Consider the following 23,513-nt stretch of genomic DNA (forward strand, 5'->3'; position numbering starts at 1 on the left):
GTTTCCTGGATAGCGGGCCTATGGCTTCACCCCACTGCTGAGAATTGTCGTCCAAGAGCATAAAATAAAAGAAACATAGAAAGCCAGCCACTACCATGGCTGGAGGGGAAGGAGGTGCCCCACCTCAAGGTCCCTGGAATGGGTCTCTGGTTCCCCTTGTCCCAACACCACTGTCAGCACAATCTCTGATCAAGTTTGGTTTTTTATGGGCATGGACATAAGGAGACAGATCTGTCTGTCTGTTTTCCTGCACAGACCCGTCCTCTGTCTTCTTAGCCCATCTATTTCTCACTGTCGATGTTTTTCTGGGAAAAACAAACCAACCAACCTAGCGCTGTTAGCCATCCCAAAGTCTGGGAGCTCATGAACTTGAGTTTGTTGATAAGGATGGCCCCCCCGCTCCTGTGTGTGGACAGTGGTCATTTCTGCGGCAAGTCTCTGGTGACCACACTGTTTCCACTCATGCTTCCTGTCTAGAACTGTGTCTGCACCTGGCCTTGGTCCCCTCTGCGCCAGTCTGTCCTTGCCCGCCCACAGCAAGAAAGTGGCCTCGTGGGGCACCTGGGCAGCTCAGTCAGTTAAGTGTCTGAGTTCAGCTCAGACCATGGTCGTGGGGTCCTGGGATGGAGCCCTTACTCACGTTCCCCGCTGAGCAGGGAGTCTGCTTCTTTCTCTTCCTCTCTCCACCCCTCCCCACAGTTGCTCTCTCTCTCTCAAATAAATGAAATCGTAAAGAGAGAGAAAAGACGTAAAGAAAGGAAGAAAGAAAGGGAGAAAGAGAAAGAAAGGGAGAGAGAGAGAAGGAAGGGAGGGAGGGAGGGAGGAGAGGAAGAAAGGAGGAAGGAAAAAAGAAAGTGGCCTTGCCATACTCCTGGAATTGGAAGACCCGTGGACCACCTCCCTCCACCCCCGCCAGAGCCAGCTGGACCAGGGCTAGACAGCTGTCCCCAAAATGTTCAATCCACAGGCTTGCTGGAGCCAACTGCACCAGTTTTGACTTGGGAGATCAGACCTGAGTGGTGGGACGGCAGAGAAGCGAAGGCGTGAAGCCCAGTCGAATTGGTGGTGCCCGCAGAGAGGGTCCCGGGCTGCTGAAGACCCAAGGGCCCGAGAAAACCCTTCGCACCCTCTAGGATGGCTATTATGAAAAAGCAGGCAAGGCCAAGTGTTGGTGGGGATGCGGAGAATGGGAACCCCAGGGCATTACGGGCGGGAATGAGAAAAGGTACGATTACTGGAAAACGGTTCTTCCAAGAGTCATCGGTGTACTTAGTACCGCTGAATGATACACTTACAGACGGTGAGAATGGTCAGTTCTGTTTGCGGGTATTTTACAGCAGTTTTGAAATATCGAGAACAGGAGGAAGACAGACAGAAGGAGAAGGAAGCCAACTGGGGTAGAGCAATAAAAAACCAAACTTGATCAGAGATTGTGCTGACAGTGGTGTTGGGACAAGGGGAACCAGAGACCCATTCCAGGGACCTTGAGGTGGGGCACCTCCTTCCCCTCCAGGGCCCGGGCTCACTACCATGGCTGCCTTTCTATGTTTCTTTTATTTTATGCTCTTTTATTTTATGCTTTCTCCCCTTCCTTCCTTCCTTCCTTCCTTCCTTCCTTCCTTCCCCCCTCCCTCCCTCCCTCCCTCCCTCTCTCTCTCTTTTCCTTCCTTCCTTCCTTCCTCTCTCTCTTTCTCTCTCCCTCCCTCCCTTCCTTCCTTCCTTCCTTTCTTTTTTTGTAAATGAATTCATTTTTTACTGCAGGATAGTTGGCCGACTTCTTTCTCTCACTGTGGAAAAGGCCAAAAGTCTGGGTGAAGAGAACTGGGGGCTGAGGCGGGGGCCAGGAAGTACAGTCACAGGTTGCATGTGGAACTCTCTGGGGGGGGTGCAGGTGAAGAACCCACTGACTTCCTTGTCACTCCTCTGTGGCTCTGGGTGGTGTCTCTGTGACTTCCCCCCCTGGGGCTGCTCCCCAGGGGCCCAAGACTGCCCTCCCTGGCCATCCCCATGTCCATGGCCATCCCCACTCTGGACTTGACTTATTCCACTGCGCTGTGTGGTCTGGGGGTAAAACCCAGGGAATGCCCCGCAAATGCCAGCTTGGGAAGCCTCCTGGGAGTCCTTCCTAGCACTGCCCCTTTCTTCTGTCTTCAGTTCTTTCAAAAGAAGGAATTTCCTTCTTTTGAAGGGAGGGCAGGGAAGCTTGGCCTTTATACCAGAGCTCTTGCTGATGCATTCATTTGACCCAGTACTGGTTAATGGTCTGGGTGGGGAGCCCAGGGGTCACTGTCCTTGTGGACTTCAAGTTCCTTGGGAGCCACAGACCGGTGAGCAGAGCAGGGGAACCGCCCAGGCCCCGGGTGAGGAGGGGAGGCTCTGGGGGGCACAGGACAGCAGGGCAGAGATTTCAGGAAGCCTATGAGTGGGGCTGGTCAGATGGGAGGTGGGACTGGGAAGTGCTCCAGGCAGAGGGAATGGCTCCTGCAGAGGCCTGGGATGGGGACAATTGGGGTTATTTTGATCCTGTTTGATGGAGGAGACAACTGACACCCCTTTCCTAATAGTGAACTCAGAATATCAGGGCTCAGTGTGGGGTAACGGCTGACCCTTTAGCTTCCAGTCCCACGAGGAATCACATTTCTTTTGTTTTAAGTCACTCAGTCCGGGAATCTGTAAGGGAGCTCTAACAAAGCACTACTGTTGCCCACATTATTCAGTCCACGCCATTTTTCCTGCTCCTACACCAGCCTCCTATGCCCATACTTTGCAAATCTGAATTCAGAGCTGCCGGTACAGGGAAGCCTGGTGCCGGTCAGTGTTGCTGTGCGTGGTTTTGTTTTCTGTGACTCGCGGGTCTGAGAGTGGTAGAGGCCTGTGGGAAGAACACAGTTTCTGGGTGTTAGGAGAGCTGAGTCTCTCTGCCCCAGCCCTATGGGTGCTCCATGAGTCGGCCACACCAGTCCCCTTTGCCAGAAATTACTTTGGAGTAAGCATGTGTTCGGGTTCTGGTCCCACAGAAATCTGCTGGGGGCTGCAGGGGTGGGTGTATTTCTTGGCAATGTGTCCTCCTGGTTAAGAGATCGATGGGGACAAATGCCTTTATCTCCTTTTGGACATTCCCACGCAATGAAGTGATGTTGGAGAATTAGCAGCCTTTCTGTCCCAGAAGGGAAAAACATGAGACACACGGAGAAGGAGTTCAGAGCCCTGACCTGGCTTAGCTGCCAGTTTACTATTCCTGAGCCTTTTCTGTTCTGCTTATACAATTTCTAGTCAGGTATTTTCTTGTGTGCAGCCCACATCATCTTAACCAAAGACAGAAGGAAGGGAAGAGAGACCTAGGGAGGAAGCAAGGGACAAAGAAATTCAGGGGATTCTTTCCATTCTTTCCATGCAGATTAAATTCCATCTCCTCCAAGGATGTCTCCCAGTTTGCCCCCACTGGAGTCCATCTCCCTTCCTCTTGCCCCCCGGGGCCCTCTGTCCTTTGTGACATCTGTCAGTGCTGGTAGACTTGCATGAACTCTGGCTTGGAGGCCACAGCTGGAGCCTCAAAGAGGTCCCTTCTGGGGTCCACACACAGTGTGTTCTGCCTGTGTCCTGGGATGGTAGCCCTGGGATGAATAGAAGCAGGGGGGACTGGGGGAGCCTCTCGGGAGAACCCTCTCCCTAAGGGACACAGGTGTCAGCTGACCAGACCTATCCCTCTGACAAAGTCTCAGACACCTGAAGAGAGGCAGCGACCTGAGCTTCTCATGGCATCAGTCTCTCTCCAGCCCAGCCCTGCCCCCTCAACTAAGGCCTGGGTTCTAGGAGAGGAGAGAGTAGAGACATGTCCCACTAACACCTTTGGGAGAGGCTAAGATGTAAGACAGCTAGGTAGAGCATAGCCCCAAGAAAAGCAGAAACAGGAATTTCCCAGAATATTGACGCCAGGATGGTCCCTGCGATGCCCAGAAATGCTTGGGAACGGAGGAAACAGTAGGAGATGGGATTCTTGCTATGGCTGGAAGGGAGGGACCCTACAAGTTCCAGTTTTTACTTTGGCAATGACTCCATTGAAAACAAACAAACAAACTTATTTATTTATTTATTTGGGGAAAGGGAGAAGGAGAGGGAGAGAATCCCTAAGCAGACTTCCCACTGAGCACAGAAACTGAACCAAAGCTCGATTTCAAGAACCTTCGGATCCTGACCTGAGCCCAAACCAAGAGTCGATTGCTTAATGACTAAGTCACCCAGGCGCCCCACACTGACTCCATTTTTAAGCTCATGTCTAAGCTTGTGTTCCCTGCAGATACAGTGAACCAACCTGCTAACACCCTGGCCCTCCGGGGGCTTCCCTCCCACTGGGTGCTGTTACAGGGGTGGATGTCTCTCTCCTCCACTCTGTGGGTCCCAGGGTCAGGCATCAGTTTGATTCCTGTGTGTGGCTTTCAAGCCACCCTGTCGGCGCAGTGTCTGGTGGCTGCGCAAACCTATTGCCTGACCGGAGTGGTGCTGCCGGATTAACCCCACTCAGGGCAGTATAGCTCTCCCCGCACAGTCCCTTTGTATTATATCCAGAACGTAGTAATACCGGGGCAGAGGATGAACTAAAGTCAACATTCAGGCTTTCTTAACGTTAGAAGGAGAAAGTTTGACTTTGGGGGACCATTTCTGTGATTTTTGCATTCATCAATGAATTTCTGTTTTCAAAAATGTGTGTATCGGGAACTTTTTTGTTACAAACAAGAGTGACATTGATTCAAACGACTTCTACCAGAAAGGAAAGTCCAGACATAGATGGAGTGGTTGTAGGCAAAGCTTGGTCTGTAGACTCCCATGCTGTCCCCAAGACCTGGCTTCTCTGTGCCTGTCCTCTGCTTTCTGCGGGGTCGTCCTGCAGCTCTCTCTCTCTCCCCTCATGGAGTGAAATGTGGTGGCCATTGCAGATGTCTCAGCTTCCCCCCAACCCAGGGCTGTTGGGGCAGGAGGGGTGCCCCTCTGGTAGTCCCACCAATGGTCAGAGGGCTCCTTTCTTCCCTGAAGCCACAGTACATAGCTCGCATCTCACTGGTCAGATTGGGGCGTGGACCCAACCCTGAGCCCATGTATGTGCCATGATGGTGGGGAGTGGGGAGCAGGAGGAAAGGGGCAGGGAAGGGGGAATGGGTAGTGGGAGGAAACACAAGACCTGTGTGCCGTGGCCACTGCGGGATACCCGTGAGCAGTGGGCAAGTGAGCGAGAAGGGGAAAGCCCCCTGGGACCCGAATTTCAGAGCAGCTCTGCTAACTTGGGAGTGGTTTCTGCTCCGCCTCTGGAGGAGAGTCCAGGCTAGCCCACACCTTGATTTTTGGCCTTGTGGCCCACCCAGGCTTCTGGACTCTGGAACCCTGAGGTCCTAATGTGGTGTTGTTTCCAGCCAGTGAGGGTGTGATCTGGTTTGCAGCACTGGCATGCTAATGAAATCGGGTGCTGTTCTTTTCCTAAAAAGAATGTCCTGTGCCTGGTTCCCTAGTTTGTTCATCTTGAACATCTTAAAGTTCGAGAACGGAGCTTTCTCTCTCTTCCCTGCCCACATAATGTTTCATTTTATGAACTCTGCCATAGCCTATGTACTCATTACCCCAGGGATGGATGATTTTCAGGGATTGGGGATTAGGGACAATGTCTCAAAGACTCCCCTTCACAAGTGTGTTTGTGGGCTTGTTGGAGTGTTTTCAGCTCGGCTGAACTGAGACTGGCTAGAAGGCCGGCATCTTCACACTTTACTGAGCTTTGCCAATAGCCCTTCAAAGATGTCCCGTTGACCTTTGCCCCCATGGGGTAGGAGGTGACTTTCTTCTCCCTCTAACTGTGTATCTTTATTTCTGAATTGTAAAATGCACCCAAGAGAGTCTCACATCGTGACTAAACGCATAGTTCAGGGGTATTAAGTACAATCACGCTGTTGTGCAATCAGGTTGTTGGTCTTGTGAAATGAAGCCTGTATTCAAGAAAAATAAATACCCCCCTTGAAATCAATTTCACCATATATGTTAGCTAAGTAGCATTTAAATAAAAACTTCTAATCATTAAAAAAAGAAAAGAAAGAAAAAGAAAAAAAAACAACAACCAAATAACTCCCTACTGTCCCAGCCCTAGGCAACTACCCTTGCACGTGCTGTCTCTATGACTGTGACGCCTCTCCATGCCTCCTGTGAGTGGAGTCACGCAGTATTTTTTGATTTGTGTCTGGAAGAGTTCATGGGCATCGTGTGTCCTCAAGGTTCATCCGTGCTGTAGCATGTGCCAGGATTTCCTCATTCTCAAGGAATAATGGAATCATGTCCCATTGTCTAGAGATAACACATTTTTAGAAATGGGATTGCGAATCTTTTAAATGTCCCCAAGATGGCACCTTGGGGGTGATTCTGTATGGTGTGACTGCCATTGTTTTGGAGGGAACTTCTGTCCTCGGTTGGTGAGGTTCTTTTCTGCTTTTGTGGCCCAGCCTCCAGTTGCTCATGCATAAGGAGGCAAGAGTCCTGAGAGGCCTTTCAGAGGTGTCTGGGTCTCCTTTGTGGAAGGAGGGGTGTCCCGGGGCCCGGGGGTGCCAGGATGGCTATGCCTGGAACCTGTGCGAAGTAGCGTGGGAAAATGTGGAGCCTGAGGTTGGAATCTTGAGGAAGGAGGTGGGTCTAGGGAAGTAGCCGACGAAGCAGCTGGAGGAGGAGAGAAGGCCCAGGGAGCCTTGCTGTTTGAATGGCCTCAGAACAGGGCAAGGATGGTGGCAGCTTCAGCAGAGGGAAGAGAAGCTGATTCTTACTGGAAGGGTGCCAGCTGCCATTTCTATGGGACAGGTGGCTTTCTTGAAAAGCTCAGGTCAAGGCACTGTAGCAGGGCTGTGGGTGAGGCAAGGGTCATGTATCAGGGTACCCAGTGGCAAATGCCAACATTTAAGTGAGGCCACAGGGGAAGTGGGACTCATTGGGGGTGATTCTGGGATGCAGCTGGTGGGGGAGGAGGAGAGGTGAAGAGGACAGGGCGCAGAGTGGGTGTAAGAAGCCCTAATTTTAAAGGTCTCTGGAACCAAGTTCTCATCAACCCCAGAAGGAAGAGATGGAAGTTTCCTGTGACTTTGGAGTTTCTCTAAAGGACCCATGTAGGGATGAGTCTGGGATGGGAGATTATGACAAGTTTGTGAAGTTATGAGCAGAAGGTGGACACAAGAGAGAAAAGGTGATGTAAAAGCATTAGCCTCTGAGAGCAGAAGCCTGGCTGGAGCTAGGCTCCTCTTGTGGCCTGGGAACTTGAGAAACTGGTCTAGGGTGGTTTTGATGAAGTTTGTTATCTCTGTGAGAACTCCTGATCTCCTCAGGGTCACACTCTGAGGTGTCACTCAGATGGTGTTGGCCTGTGGTCAGGAGTGTAAACTCAGCTTTGATCAGGAAAACTAAAGAGAGGTTGGTGAGTCAGCCCTCCCCACCTGATCTGTCTGGTTGGCCAGAGTGCTGCATCCAGTAGCTTCTGTCCAAAACACGAAGGAGGTGTGCCTATCCTTTTTCAACCACCAGTCAGGCTTCCTGGGTCAGCAGGCTGCCCAGGCATTGGGATGGTCCCTTAGAGTCCACTGATTCATGAAGTGTGTCTATAACATGTAGTTTATTTCCATTTGTTTACTTTAAAAAAAGATTTTATTTATTTGACAGAGAGTGAGAGAGGGAACACAAGCAGCGGGAGTGGGAGAGGAAGAAGCAGTCTCCCCACTGAGCAGGGAGCCCAATGCAGGGCTCAATCCCAGGACCCCGGGATCATGACCTGAGCTAAAGGTGGACACTTAACGACTGAGCCACCCAGATGCCCCTGTAACATGCAGTTTAGAAGGTATCCAGGGAAGTGCATCCAAATGTGAGAGGAAACTACGCCATATGGAACTCTTCCCAGGCATTCATCCATCCATGCATTCAACCCATGTGTCATTCAGATCTCCTTCCTTCACTTCTTCATTCCAGACCAACTTCATCCATCCATCCATCCATCCATCCAACTGCTATCAATCTATCTATCCATTTCTCTATCTATCCATCCACCATCTGTCCATCCATCCACCTCCATCCACCATCTACCATCCATCCATCCATCCATCTACCTGTCCATTTGTTTATCCAAAAAGATGAAAGGAGGTGATGGACATGTTCACTGTCTTGACTGCTATGACAGTTTCATAGGTGTAGACATGTCAAAACAGACAAAATTGTATACTATAAATGCATGCAGGTGAGTGTACTTTAACTGTACCTCAGTAAAACTGGAAAAAAAGGAAGGTAATTAGTGTATATCAAAAGGTCAAAAATGGATACCAATCGAAATATCCATCAGCAGGAGAATGGGTAAGTTCTGGAATATTTCCACAATGGCATAGTACCCAGCAACAGAAAGGAGCCAACGCCTCCTGCCCACAACAACGTGCATGAATCTCACATGTGAATGCTAATCACAATAAGCCAGACACGACAGAATGCTTGATGTATCATTCCGTTTACATACACTTCACTACTAGAGGAAATGGGACTATGCTGTTTAAGAGCATGTGCTCAGATGATTACTAGAGAGACCAGCAAGGACATAAGTATCATTAAGGTCGGGGTAGTGTACTTTAGGGGAGGAGAGGCGGAGGTAAGAGGGGGCTTCTGGGGTCCTGGCAGGGTTCTTGGTCTGGGTGGTGGTTTCACGGATGGTTCCTTCATAGGGACCGGTTGAGCTGCCCATTTTGTTTTGTGCACATCCCTGAATATGTTTTACATTTTATAATTAGGAAAGGAGCAATCCATATATACTATGCTTGTATAGAAAGATAAAAAAGAAAGTTTTAACAATAGTTTTCCCTGAGGAGAGAAATTATGGAATAGTGGGGAATTGGGGGGGCACAAGGGGACAATTTTATTTGTTTTCCTTACGCTTTTTGTAAGTAAAACAAATTGAACAACATCCTCCTGCTATTCATAAATAGAAGTCAAAATCTAAATCATAAATAGGAGGTGAAGTAGGGATCCAAGCAGAGTAGAAGAAAGAATAAGAAGGATGGTTTGTGGATAGTTATGAGTATCGGTGTGTGGAATAGGACATAGGAAGAGGAGGCAGAGGGACTTCAGAGAGATGCAAATCAAAGAGAGACTTGATCTGCTATTGCTGGCTTTGAAGATGGAGGGGGTCATGAGCCAGGAAATGCCAGCAGCCTCTCAAAGCTGAGAATGACCCTCAGCTGGCAGCCAGTAAGCCAAGGAGCCAGTCCTACAAGCACGTGACAATGAATTCTGCCAACAACCTGAGTGACCTTGGAAGTGGAGTCTTCCCAGATAAGAGCTTGAGCAGCCACCACCTTGGTTTGGCTTCGTGAGACCCAGAGCAGAGGAGCAGGTGGAGTCCAGCCAGACTTGGGACCTACAGAGCTGTCACGCACTGAATGGATGTTGTGTCAAGCCACTGTTTATGGTAATTGCTAGAGCAACAATAGAAAATTACTGTAGCCATGAGCTGACGTGGGCAATAGAAGTGGCTTCTCACCCTACTGCTTAGGGGGGGTCCTCGGAGATAACACTCCATGGGTCAGGGGCTTCTGGGAATAAAATTGAGAGAAATTCACAAGGGACACTGAGAGGCTGCATTATCGACCCAACTCCTGTTGGATATGTGGGAAAGATGGACATTTGTCCTCCCAGGATACTCTGAGTCACCTTGAACACTCATCTACTCTTCTAAGGTACAGCCACATCTTGCTGACCACAGCCCTGGCAGTTGCAGCCATCTGGTTAACAGAAAGAACGAATTGTGCGGACATAGGGATGCGCATGCACACATGTGTGTGTGTTCACTGGACTCCAAGTGTACCCCAAAGATACAGAGGGCACAGTGCAAGGACAGAGATGATTGTCTTTGGTTGAGTGAATTAGATGCCCTCCACCTCCCCACTTCCAGCTTTTACAGGAGGAAGACAGGGCTCATGAAGACTGTCTCAGCGTTCACTGCAGAAAACAGGAAACCTCAGGGAATTCAAGAGCAAGGGACTTAAAAGAAGGAACTAAGTCCTCAAAAACTCTAAGTAGGACTGACGGAGTTTGTTCTGATTGGGTCTCAAGGAATAGTCCTAGAGCAATTAGAACTTGCCCACATGGTTGTCTCTGAATCTCCGAGTTCAAGGACACACATGCAAAGCTCCCGTGTGGGGTTTGGAAAACCCAGCTTAAGAAGTCTTTTGACCCTGGAAGCCCTCCTGCCCCCAGACCTCACATTTCCAGGACCTTGCTATCCAGCCCAAACAGGGAGAAGGGCTAGAGAGATCGCCTTGGGGTCAGCCTCCCAACTCCACGGTGTTTCCTCTGTTGTAGAGCCTGATTTCCTCCAGACCCAAGTTGCAATGAATTCTGGGAAGTGTGAGTGCAACTTTTCAACCTCTCCAGCTAGGAGGAGGAAACATGAAGGGTGAGTGAAGTCTAACCACATTAGTCACATGAAGGTCTTTGTGTCTTGCTTTCTTCTCTCTCATATTTTAGGTGATAAGCTGCAGTTGAAAGTTCTTGTTTTTTGTTTTTGTTTTTTTTTGTAAAAGGCCTTATTTAAGTTTGTGTCTTTGAGTTCACAGCGAATCTCATATTTACGTAAAGCTGGCATGGAGTAGGTTTTTGGGTAACACAAACATCAGTATGGCCAAATGTTAATTCATTTCACTGATGTGTTAATATCAAATTAACACCGGTAATATGCAGAGTTCCCAACCAGGTCTAAACACTTTTCCTGGAATTATTTTGTTTGTAAAAGAAAACACTATTTTACTTTATTTTGTTAGAAAACACTATTTTAATAAACAGTATTGTAGCCCCAAAGGATACATTATGAAAAAGTGTAAAATTTAGGGGAGGGATGGAAACCTTCAGTTTGTTTTTTTAAATATCCCAAGTCATCATTCTTTCCCAGTTTTGAAATAGATTCTTATTGTAGTTTTAAGTTTTGGTCAGTGTTAAGGTTAAAACTAATTTGTGAAACCATTCACAAATTATTATTGATATGGACTTTTCAGTTTCCTCAAGATCATGCACTGTAGGTGGAACAAAGCAGCATTTAAAGTTAACTAATGGACCCTCAAGTATTCTGATGTGTCTTAACACTGTTGCAATGAGGAAATTGTTGACAAAGTAACAACCAGGGATTGGTCTTCCCAAAACACACTGGGGGTGGACTTTAACTGAAAGTAAAAGGATGATCGCTGGAAGTGGTATAGATGGTGATGAGGTAGCCAGAGAGCCCGCAGTCCATTTGGACGGGAGTGTTTCCTGGAGCTCACATTATAATTGGATGGGATGAAAAGGGAAAACACAGGATAGTTTCATTCATAGAGGAAGTTACCCCAACAGTCTGTATGAAGGTCCTAACTTCTGGCCAGAGTTTACAAAAGCCAGAAAGAGAATCATCACCACGGAAACTGGTGGCAGGAATCCTGAATGCTCACACAGAAAGGAGGATGGGAAGAAGCAACGTTCTGTGCCTCAGGCTTTGATCAGGAGCTGCATCTCTCAAAGCATCAGCAAGGACTGAAATCCAAAATAAAATTACTGCAGAGAAATTAAGTTTGACACCTAAGAGGGAACTTGGTGATTTTTGAGCAATCCAGGGGGTAATAGTGTGCACCAGTCGCTGGGACAGCCGGATGATGCAAACAGCGAAGGGCAAGGAGATAACTGGAGTCAATAGGCAGCTGTGGTGCTTAGGAAGCTGCTGCCCGGAAATCCCAGATCCCGGAAACAGGGCACAGTGAGTGTCACCTAAGGGCAAAGTGGATGAATGCTCGAGACATGTTGACATGTCCCATAAAGCTGTGATAGGCATTTCTATTCTCATTCTGGGTGTGAGGATATTGGATTTTCCCAGGTAGAGTCAAGAACAGCAGACAATTAACAAGGAGGATCTGGTTGGGTTCATGGGGCTGAACAGCACAGTTCTGGGCAGAAACAGCAGAGTCTATTCAGAGAAGTTTGGGGCGGCCGGCTGAGACACCTCATGCTTGAAGCCAGCGTCCCCCTCTTTTCCATCCTCTGCTTTCTCTGCTGCATCTTTCTGGTGACCATCTTCCGATTTTATGTCCTTTTTACTGCCTTTAACAATCTCACTTCTGTTTCTCTGCCTTGGTTTTGTTAGAGGCACCTGTCCCTTGAGTAAGCTCAGATGTGGGGTCCCCTCGTGGGAGGAGCCAGAGTCCCAGCAGCTCCTCCTTCCTTGGAAAGCAGCTCTGCCCCGTGGCCTCCCCGGGAGAGGCTGGGGGTAAGTCCAGGCGTCACTCCCTGCCCCCACACTGCTTGAGCTTGGCGCCTGTGCTTGAGAGTTCTTCCTATAACATTTCCGAGTGATACGAAAGAGGACTTGGAAAAACAGAAGGTCATGCTGTGCTCATGGTTGGAAAAGTGACTGTAAAGACATAAACTTTCCTATTAATTCTTTGTTCTGATGAAATTTAAAATGAAAATTACAATATATGGTATTTGTTTACTAAAATAATTTCATAGGTGTAAGTATTATCTTAAGCCATTAGGCTATATTTAGTATATAAGGTATGCTTTATATATACTTTTGATATATGAGTTATTACACTATATAGAATATCTGAAGTGTAATGTTTTATTTATTTATTTATTTTCTTGAGTATAGTTGACACAGAATGTTACACTAGTTTCAGGTGTACAAAATTTGATTTGATAAGTCTGTATTTTATGCCAGGCTGCCTACAAGTACAGCTACCATCTGTTACCAACACTAGTGTGACACCACTGACTATGTTCCCTATGCTGTTCCTTTTATTCCTGTGACTTTTTCATCCTGTAACTGGAAGCCTGTACCTCCCACTCCCTTTTTCCATTTTGCCCATCTCCCCACAACTTTCTAAATGGAAAAAAGGACCTCATGAAGAGAGACACACGTTTGACTTATGTTTAGAAAATTAAAATATTTTTAATTTTTAACATAAGAAAAAATTTTCTAAACATAAGAAAAACCATAGTTTGAAGGTCAACCAAGAAGTGACAAAATATTTGAAGCAAATATATCATGCCATTAATATATTTATTTCATAAGGAATTTCTGCATACTGAAAAAAAATAGTAGAGACTGGTATTGGGTAAAGGACATAAAAAGACAATTCCCCCCAAATAAATTTAATAGTTAACAAACATATGGGAAGATATTAAACTTAATTTACAGCTCTAAGTGAAAATTAAAGATAGTTGCTATTTTCTCTCATTATATTTGCAAGATAAAGGCTGATAATATTTAATGCTGGTGAGAGCCCAGGGAACTGGTATTGGTGGGGGTGTGAACTGATACCATCCATTTGGGAAGTATTTGATTATGTTCATTACGAGCCATGATTATTCAGAACTGGAGGATTTGTCAGATAATCCTACTGGGTATGGCTTCCATAGAGGGAAATATATAAGTCCTACCTGTAAAGCTAGAGGAGATTAGCTAGGTGCCCAAACCCGCAGGCAATTTCCAACCCACAACATATATAAACATTGTCATCACCAGGGAGTGGGCCCCTGTTCCCCAGGATGCCCGCCCCCTCCTCTAGCCTCCTTCATTGTCGGTGCCATAGATGAATTTGCCTGTTCTAGAACTTTATACAAACGGGGTCATACAGAATGTAGTCATTATGCTAGTGTTTCAGATACAATTGTTTTTTGCACATATTGTATGGCTATACCTTAATTTGTTCATCCATTTGCCTGCTGATGTGCATTTGGGTCACTTACAGTTTTTAGCTTCATGGAAGTTTCTGTGAACAAACTCCTTTTTTGAAATTTTTTATTGTGGTAAAAGATATATAACAAAATTAGCCATTTTAACCATTTTTCAAGTTTTAAAAAAAGATTTTATTTATTCATTTGTCATAGAGAGAGAGGGAGAGCATAGGCAGGAGGAATGGCAGGCAGAGGGAGAAGCAGGCTCCCCACTAAGCAACCAGCCGCATGCGGGACTCAATCCCAGGACCCTAGGATCACAACCCGAACTGAAGGCAGATGCTTAACCGACTGAGTCACCCAGACGTCCCCCATTTTAAACCATTTTAAATGTACAATTCATTGGTGTTGATCACACTTAAAATATTGTACAACCATTACCACTATATACTCCACCAAATTTTTCATCACCCCAAATAGAAACTGTGTAATCATTAAGCAATAATTCCCTCATATCCCCCCCAACCCCTGGTAACCCTAATCTTTCTATCCTTATGAATTTGTCTATTCTAGATAGTCATGTAAGTGGCATCACACAATATTTAACTTTTCGTGTCTGGCTTATTTCACTTAAAATGAGGCTTTCTAGTTTCATCCATGTTTTAGCACATGTCCAAACTTTGCTTCTTTTATGGCTGCATAATCCATTGTACGTATACACTGCATTTCCTTACTCCATTCTTCTGTCGATAGACACATGGGTTATTTCCAATTTTGTCTGTTGTGAATAATGCCGTTAGGAACATTGATATGCAAACATCTCTTTGAATCCCTGTTTTCCATTCTTTTGAGTATATATCCAGCAGTATTAATTGCTGGGTCACATATGTGTGATCATTCTTGTGTAATCTTTGTATGTACAGACGTGTTCATTTAGTGTGGGTAAAAATGCAGATGGCAGCATCGCTGGGTCACAGGGCAGGTGAGGCTTAACTTCACGAAAAGCCGTCATTCCAAGTTTCAGGGTGATTGACCCTTTTCTACTCCTGCCAACAATGTCAGAAGTAGCAGTTGCTGCACATCCTCCCCAAATCTTTGGTGTTTGCTTTCATACAACCCCCAACCATGTTGTGCTAAAGCAATTCAATGGAAAAAGGAAAATCTTCAACAAATTGATTGGAAACTGGAGAAACTCAACCTAGCTCACTTGAGATGAATCATAGGCCAGATGTCAAAATTTAAAACCATATAACCTGGCAGAAAACAAGAGGATACCTTCATGGCCTTAGAGAAAGCCAAGATTCCTTGAAGAAGATACACAAAGCAGTAAGCTTCACACAGGAAATCCTGGAGGGCCTGGGCTTGACTTGCATCCATGAGACCCTACGAGCCGGAAGAAGGTAGGAGCTGCCCAGGTGCTCTTTGGTGGGACCCCAGACACCTGCGTGGAGGCTCGTGACATGAACCTTGTGCTATTCCCCTCAACTCCCCAGGCAAGAACTTACTGGAATATCTGGCCTTACCACAGAACCACAACAAACATGAGTCACCCTCCAGAGGCTCTTCCGCTTCATTAATGTGGTCTTTGCACATTAGACCAAAGTCTTTCCATGGGGTTAGAGCATAGAGAGCAGGGGGAGCTGGGGGAGTCAATGCTGGGGTGGGCTGGGAGAGGGGTGGCAGCTCCGTTCTGGACACCGAGGTAGAGGGGCATCGTGGGATGGGGGATGGGGGAAAACCCAAACTTTGGTGAGAGCCAAGCCCGGATTCAGCGGAGGTAACCCTGCCCTGGAGCGGTCCACGTCTAGTGGCACACACCGCAACAACTCAACGTGACTTGTCACAGACAAGCTCCTTCTCTTACTTTTCCTGCTTCGCAACCAGTCCTTCAGCTTCCCAGGCTCAAGATATGGTAAAGCTTTGGCCTCCTTTTTCCTCAATTTTCGGTGTCCAATTAGATACCAAGTCCTATCAGTCTTCCTTCCAAAGGCCTTTCAGCAAGAAGTCCTCCTGTACCCCATACTGCTTTAACCTACCTGATTCCCATTCTCGTCCTTCCTGGCAGAAGCCCAGTTTTGTTCAAAGTGACAACAAAATTCCAGCAGACAGCTTTCTTCCTTGTAGCCCTTGGCAGCTGGGGGGTGTGACTGAGATCTATACATGAGATGGAAGCAGAAGGTTTCTGAGAAAGATTTGCTCTTCTTAAATAGGTGTCACCTCTTCCTGCTTCACTCTTCCCATTTTTCTACCTGGGATGAGGCCCTGAGCTCTGGATGAGCTACAGCACCCATTTTTTTTTTTTAAGATTTTATTTATTTATTTGACAGACAGAGATCCAAGTAGGCAGAGAAGCAGGCGGAGAGAGAGGAAGAATCAGGCTCCCTGCTGAGCAGAGAGCCCAATGCGGGGCTCTATGCCAGGATCCTGGGATTATGACCTGAGGTGAAGGCAGAGGATTTAACCCACTGAGCCACCCAGGCGCCCCTACAGCAGCCATCTTGAGGTCATGAGGCACTCTATCTGAAGATGACATTTCTCTTACTCACATAGGAGACATCACAGGGCTTTCCCAGCTTCTGCTGTGCCTGTGAAAAGGTGGACACATGAGCCCCAGAATCAAGTTATAGCTCATCCCTAAAGTAGAACATTAAGCCACCAGCGGAAATGATGAAGGAAATCTGCATAGATGGACCTGGAAGGAAGTTCATATTTTGTTGAGTTAAAAAAGGTGTTTAAAGATAGTTTTTTATGGTATATAATTACACATAAACATATACTTACTTTGAAATATATTCATTTAAAAGTGTAAGTGGATGGTCCTGTGTATCTTCAATAAGCTTACTGTATTTGAGCAATTAATTTGTAGGCAGTTGCATTTGAACTTTCTTATCTGATTAAAACATATCTTTTTAATTTTTTAAGACTTCATTTATTTGAGAGAGGTGGAGAGAGAGCACAAGTAGGCAGAGCAGCAGTAGCAGAGGGAGAGTGAGAAGCAGGCTCCCTACTAAGCAGGGAGCGCGATGTGAGGCTCAATCCCAGGACCCTGAGATCATGACCTGAGCTGAAGGCAGATGCTTAACCGACTGAGCCACCCAGGCACCCCTAAAATATTTTTTAATAAAAAATAGAAATGGGAGATGAAAGTACTTAAAATGCTAAAGTTCGGGACGCCTGGGTGGCTCAGTTGGTTGGACGACTGCCTTCGGCTCAGGGCGTGATCCTGGAGTCCCGGGATCGAGTCCCACATCAGGCTCCCAGCTCCATGGGGAGTCTGCTTCGCTCTCTGACCTTCTCCTCGCTCATGCTCTCTCTCACTGTCTCTCTCTCTCAAATAAATAAATAAAATCTTTAAAAAAAAAATGCTAAAGTTCTGTGCTCCTCAGCCTGGCATTGGTGGCACCCACAATGGACAGGAATAAAGATGGTGTGTGTGTGTGTGTGTGTGTGTGTGTGTGCGTGTGTGCGTGCGTGCACATGTGCAATGTGTGTGAATGTGTGGTCTGACACTTGGTGTGTGAGTACTTTGCAGAGTGTATGAGTGTGAGTCATTGTGAGTGTGATGTGAGTGAGCGTATGTGTAGTGAGTGTGTGGGTGTGTCTGCCCTCCTCGGGCTGGGGAGAAGAGCCAGAAAAGACTTGGGGGCCCCTATGTTTCTCGGCTCAGTCTGGCCCACCCTGGGGTGTAGTGAACCTGCTTAGCCCACTCTCCACACTGCCCACCTTGAAGCAGGAAAGGAAGTGAGAATGAGGAGGATCTCAGTCTGACCGTCTGGGGAGGGGCCTGGCTGTCCGTCCTTCTGTTTTGAGTCTCCAGGACAGCTGCCCCTCACGCTGTAGTGGCTGCTAGGCCGGCAGTGCTCCTGAAGACACATCCAGACGGGTACCAGGTCAGCTAGTGTCCCTCGATCCCATAATAGCTCCTGGACCAGAAGGTACTGTGGCCAATGATGTTAGGAGAGACTGAGAAGCTGGGGACCCACCAGCAATGCTGGCATGTCAAGGCTACAGAGGAGTCCCGTGGGGACAACACCTGTGGCACCTTCCCAGCAGGGCATTTTCCCCCTGAGGACAGGAACCCCCTCCAGTCCCCTCCCACAGGAGCAGCGCTCACAGAAACCACCCAGGACATTAGCCCACCTCGACAGGCACAGTACAGGCTGAAAAGCTTCCTCATGCTCAAAGACAGGCCACATGGGAGCCCTATGCGCAGGTGACACTACGCCCATTTCACAGATAAGGGAACTGAGACTCCAAGAGAGGGGAATGTTGCTCAGGTTCCCCCAGCTTTGTCCGGGGCCTGCTGGCCTAGAGTTCCACCCGCTTTCCTTCTCCGCAGAGGGGAGCAGGCTCTGAATGAGCTCAGGGAAGATACAAGAATTTAGAGAATTTAGGCTGACCCTTGGTCCTCAGCCCGTGAAGGGATTCCCAGGCAGTGGGAGGGGGTGGAGTCGTGAAAGCGAATGCTGAGGGGGGCTGGAGGGCTGGGAGGTGCTGAGGGGACCCTGCCAGCTGGTCCCGGCTGGGTGGCTCTGCCGTCTCAGCAGCTGGGGTGAAAGACCCCAAAGGAGGTGAGAAGCGAGTTCCAGCCCCGACAGTGCCACCAGCAGCCCGTGTGGCTGAGGTCAGGGCCCCTGCTCTCTGCACCCAGTCTCCTCCTCAGAGCCGTGAAGGAGGAGGGTGAAGGGTGCTGGACAAAAGATGGGACACCCTGGGTCATGTGAGTGTCAGGTGAACAGGGCACACAGAACGAGTAAATTCCATGCCATGTTTGGAATCATATATGTGAAATAATTATCTGTGATTTATCTGGTCCTGGATGCTGACTGGGCAGCCTAGGTCTATTGCAGGGGAAGGCCAGTGACGTTCATGCACAGACGAGGACTCAGAGCCCCCGGGAGCTGGGACTAGATCCCTGGCCGGGGCTCACTTTCTTCCCACAGGTTGTCTCTCCCTGTGGACCACGTCATTGACAGGTTGGGCTCTGAGGGAAAAGCCTGCCTCCATGGTGATGGCCAGAAGGCTGGTGAGGAGCTGGGGACCAGGGATTCTGCAGTCCTCATGCTTGGGGTTCACCATCCTGAGGAAGTTGGGCTGGGAGGAGCCGTCAGCATCTACACAGAGGGACCTGTCTCTAAATCCAGCAGAATCTGGTAGCTCTCGGTGGGCTGCTGCGGCTGGGGGAGAGCAGGAATATGGGAGAATATGCTGGTGGAGGGAGCCCCCAGAAGGAGGGGGGAGAGACGGGGGAGGGGGCGGGATGCTCCATGGCCAAGGGCCCCACCTGACCCCTCAGGTGCAGGGATTTCTCTTCCATTAGCACATCCCAGGCAGGGTTGGGGCATCATGGCATCTGCTGCCCTCCAGCCAACCCCCCACTCAGCTCAGAAAGTTCTAGCAGTGTGTGTGGAGGGAGGTGGAAGATAGTGTGTAACCTCAGAAGAACCCATCCTCCCCCTCTTCTGCAGAAGTTGGTATCTGTGTTTGCGGTAAACCAAGTGACCTGGAGAGGTGGCTTACATGAGAAGCAGGACCCGTCAAGGTCACGTTGTGAGGTGGCCAGACTGCATAAAGGGGGTGTGGAGGCTGTGTCAGCAGCTGCCCCACCATGACCTTCTGGGCCTTCCTGCTTCTTGCGTCGGTGCTCCTGGCCACCCCAGGTAAGGACATTCCCCATTCCACTTGCAGCGCCTCCTTAGCTGAGGGTAGGGACAGTTCTGGAGTGTGGGCTGGGCCAGGTCACCTGATTTGAATTCTTTGGGGAAGGCAAGAAAAGAAGAAAGACCTTGGAGAGGAGATGAGGGAAGTATCCTTTAGGTCAGATCTGTGTGTGTGTGTTTTTGTGTGTGTACTTTAAAAAAAATTTTTTTTATAAACATATATAATGTATATTAGCCCCAGGGGTACAGGTCTGTGAATTGCCAGTGTGCATGTACTTTTAAGAGGGAGAGAGAGAATAGAGACACACAGAGACACACAGTGACAGACAGAGACAGAGACAGAGACAGAAGAGGGGTTCATGGATGATGGTAGGGGAGGTATAATCTTTTCCTCATGTTTTCCAGAAAGAACTAGAGAGCATGGCTTTGGCACAGAGACTGGGTCAGAGCAGCCCCAGGGCAGAATTTGAGGACAGCTTCCTGAACTCCTCATAAAGCCCCACCCCTGTCCTGTGCTTCTGCCACCTCCTGCGCTCCCTGGCAGCCAGGAGATCTGACTTTCCCTCCCCTTCCATCTATGGAGAGATGCTGATGTTGTTTCTTCTGCAGGTCTGACCTTTTCTGGTCTGACCCGTGAGGACAATGACCTGTCCATGGCTGACATGTATGAGGAGGAGCAGTTCTTCGAGATCCTGGCCAAGGAGGACCCCAAGGTTGGCAGCTGGCTCCCTCCTCTGCTCCCAGAGCACCCCCCCCCACCTCTCTGCCATTGTCTCCTCCCTGGGAGTGCCAGGCAGGGCAGCACCTCTCTGCGGGGGGTGGAGGGGGGACTGTGGGCTGAAGATGCTGATTTTGTGCACACCCCTGCCTGGGTGGGGGGGCCATGTGGGGGAGGCGCTGAGCTGGCTAAGGTGCTATGGGGGGGGGGGCAGGGTCTGGGATGTCAGTCCCAGGAAGACTAGCAGGAATAAGGGCAGGGGCCTACCAGCCCGCTTCAGGCCCTAAAGGACAGAAAGAACACAGACGATCCTGCTGGCTTAGGAGGCACCCCAGAGCCTCATCCTGGGGCCCTGACAAGGGCTGTTGGGGTGTCTGAGAGATCACCTCAAGGGGTATCGTTTTCTGACAGGGTGACCAGATAATCACCCCCTGTAAGACTTGTATGGCTATAATCAAGTGGCTGAGAAGAGTCCTGAGACACAATCACACGCAGGTGAGGCCTTGCGATTTGGGGAGCCATCTGCAGTGTGGTCAAGGGCATGAGTGGGGATTCAGGGGGTGGGGGCAGCGCTGAGGGAGGGCCAGATCTTGTCAGCTGGGAATCTGTGGGCTCCCCTCCTGTGTCTGGGAACGGACTTCAGAGAATCCCCTGAAATGGCACAGCTCTGGGCGCATAAATGTAGGAAGCAGAGTGCGCGTGGTTTCCATTCCCCTGTTAAAGGAAACTTGTCCCCAGAGAAAGCAGGAACTTTCCCCTGTAGCCCCACTGCGTGTGTCCATGGAGGAGCTTTCTGAGGCTGGTTCCGGGGGGCCTGGGTCAGGACAGATCAACTCCAGCTCTGCCACTCCCTGGCTGCCTGGCTAGGCTCAGCCCTCAGGCTTTCTGAGCCTCGGTTTCCTACCTGAAGAATGAGATGGAAAATAATCCCCATCTTGCAAGTCGCCTAAGCCTTTTAAAGGAGCTGATGGGGTGGGACATGTTTGGCTCCCTGTCAGGCGCTAAGTCAGGGCTGATCGTACCAAGAAGTCTTGTTTCATCCTCCCTCCCTCCCCTTTGCTCCCTGATTGGGCTCAGCCTCTTGGCGCTGCCCAGCCCTCCCTCAGCCCCGGGTTTTCAGCTTTATCCTTCCCCACTGCGATGGCAGCAGAACATACTTCAATATCGAACGTGCCAAGGCTCCACGCTCTCTCTTCTCCTAACCTTCCTGCCTCAGCCCTGAGCATGAGCCCCAGGCCTGGGACCCAGGCAGCTTGGCAGCAGAACCTTCCATGTGGGTCTAGCGGCTGAGAGCGCCATTCCCCATGCAGAGGGCCAAGGGCTGGGGTGATGATGCGCAGGGCACTGAGACACGACAGGGCCAACTGTCCTCTCAACAGCCAGTGCGGGCCAGGATTGGGCTGGAGCCTGGGCACGAGGGTCAATCGCTCCAGCCCCTGCTTCCATGGCCACCCGGCACCGTCCCACTCCCGGCATGTCATGGTCAGGGCGGCCCAGGGCCTCGAGCTGCTGGGGGCCCGCAGGGGGCTGACCCGGGCAGAGCTCCCCTGACTCCTCCGTCTTTCTGTGGTGCTGTTACTGCAGGAAGCCATCAGGTGGGCTGTGTCCGCGGTATGCCAGAAGATATACATACCCAGGCGTGTATGTGACAAAACAGTCACTAAATACCTTAGTGCCATCACCCAGGGTCTCGAGAATGACAATTCCCCCCAGAAAATCTGTGTGAAAATCAGGATGTGCAGACCGGAAATAGGTGAGTGCGGAGGGGACAGCAGGGACTTCTGGCTGGAGGGCCCGGGTCACGACCCCGTGAGTGCTGCTTTTCTCACAGGCAATCCTGGGGTGACAGCAGGTCTCCATCGATGGTCAGCCAGGCACCTGAGCAAGTGGCTTCACCTCAGTGAGCCTGAGTGTCCTTACCCGTGAAGGGGATAATAATCTCTATTTCTTTTCTTTTCTTCTTCTTCTTCTTTTTTTTTTTTTTGAGTCGTTTTTCCTTTTTTAAATTTAAATTCAATTAATTCACATATAATGTATTATTTGTTTCAGGGGACAGGTCTGTGATTTATCAGTCTTATTGTAACACCCAGTGTTCATAACAATCCCTATTTCCTATTTCAAATAAGGATTGAATGAGATGATTATGCATAAGGAGGTTGATGCCAGGGAAGTGGTCTCAGATTGGGATACTCCTAGACATCAGAGCCCTGGTTGATCTCCCCTCCCCCCACCAGCACCGGTCTCGGTCTCGGGGGATGGGAGCCAGGCACCAACTTTGCCCAGCACCCTGGGGGCGCCTAAGCGCTGGGCTCAGGAACCCTGCTGGCACGGATGGCCCTGCAGTCCCTTCCTCCAGGGCTGCTCAGGCTGTGTCCATGCATCACACCAGGGGGACATGGGGCAGGGAAGGGCCCTCTGAGTGGCTCTGGCAGCTTGTTTAGCCTTGAGGAGGCTTTGGACTTGCAGATCTGGAGTCACCCTGTACAGTGAGCTCCCCACCATTCCCCTTCATGGAGCTTGTGGTTTTTATTTCCAAAACCCCACAGCCTGCTCAGGCTCCTGACTGGGTTTCAGGACGTAACTCTGGGTGTGTTCAGAGGGGCAGGCGGCTCTGGGTCCCCATTTCCCCCGGAGACCCCACACACCTGCGCACAGCGGGCTTCTCTCACCACTTCAGGTCTTGGAGCCTCTGGGGCCTTACCCGACTTTCGGGAGAAGCACAGAATCTTCAACAATCATCACCAGCTCCTGCCTTCCTAAATCCAGGACGGACCCTCCAGTTTCCCTCACCGAACTCTTTGTAGCGCCCTCCCCTGGTAGAGAATAAAATGTCATGCAAGCTTGTAGCCCCAGCTTCCGTTCCTTTGGTGGGTATGAGGGAGGGGCTGGGAGGCATGCCTGGGAGACCCAGACACGCATTCAGTCCACGTTTACTCTATGTGTCCCGCTGCGTTCTAGAGGCTAGGGATTTCGCAGTGAACCAGTCAGGGTTAGCAGCCGTGAAATATGTATGAAGCCCTCACTAGAGACACACACTCCTCTAAGAGCTGGGGTACCCCGTGAATATACCCCCAGAAGCTCGCACACTAGCAGGGGAGAGCAGTAGTCTTGTAGCTGAGAGGGCTTTCGATCATCAGGAACAGAAACCTGTTCTTTGCTTTTCTTTGCAGGGAGCCCCTTTTTTTCTGTTTGGGGGGGTGTTGTTTAGGATTCTTTTGCTTGTGAGCAACAGAAATCTTAGCTCATTCTGGCTTAAATGCATAAAGCAATTTATTGGGTGAAATCATTAAACAGTCCATGGATAGCTTCAGGCACAAAATGATCCAGAAATTTGTGGGGTCACCAGAGCTCCGGTCCTGTGAATCGGCCGTTCTCTCAGTTCCTCCCACCACTGTGTACTGAGATTGCTCTCGGACTAGCTTCCTTCTGGGCAGCAGCCATGGGCA

The 23,513-nt window shown here is 49.3% G+C and overlaps 1 protein-coding gene across 4 annotated transcripts; it reads left to right on the forward strand.

Annotated features, from left to right (window-relative positions):
* Nucleotides 1-10,311: 10,311 nt before the first annotated feature.
* On the forward strand, nucleotides 10,312-22,913 carry GNLY (granulysin). Of its 4 annotated transcripts, none has more exons than XM_044262490.1 (6): nucleotides 10,312-10,444; nucleotides 19,158-19,349; nucleotides 19,959-20,062; nucleotides 20,479-20,562; nucleotides 21,652-21,820; nucleotides 22,745-22,913. In XM_044262490.1, exons 2-6 carry the CDS (start codon nucleotides 19,298-19,300, stop codon nucleotides 22,825-22,827), a joined length of 492 nt encoding a protein of 163 aa, XP_044118425.1. In that variant the 5' UTR covers nucleotides 10,312-10,444; nucleotides 19,158-19,297; the 3' UTR covers nucleotides 22,828-22,913. The 4 variants fall into 4 exon arrangements, with proteins under 4 accessions (XP_044118425.1, XP_044118426.1, XP_044118427.1 ...); XM_044262491.1 differs by lacking the exon at nucleotides 10,312-10,444 and adding an exon at nucleotides 18,558-18,715; XM_044262492.1 differs by lacking the exons at nucleotides 10,312-10,444; nucleotides 19,158-19,349 and adding an exon at nucleotides 19,439-19,506.
* The last annotated feature ends 600 nt before the right edge of the window (nucleotides 22,914-23,513 follow it).

The sequence above is a fragment of the Neovison vison genome, chromosome 8 (assembly GCF_020171115.1).
Source record: "Neovison vison isolate M4711 chromosome 8, ASM_NN_V1, whole genome shotgun sequence".
Lineage (NCBI taxonomy): Eukaryota > Metazoa > Chordata > Mammalia > Carnivora > Mustelidae > Neogale > Neogale vison.

Coding starts and splice junctions, on each gene's coding strand:
- GNLY (XM_044262490.1), top strand. CDS start 19,298: ATGACCTTCTGGGCCTTCCTGCTTCTTGCGTCGGTGCTCCTGGCCACC. Junction 20,063..20,478: donor TGGCCAAGGAGGACCCCAAG/GTTGGCAGCTGG, acceptor GTTTTCTGACAG/GGTGACCAGATAATCACCCC. Junction 20,563..21,651: donor TGAGACACAATCACACGCAG/GTGAGGCCTTGC, acceptor CTGTTACTGCAG/GAAGCCATCAGGTGGGCTGT.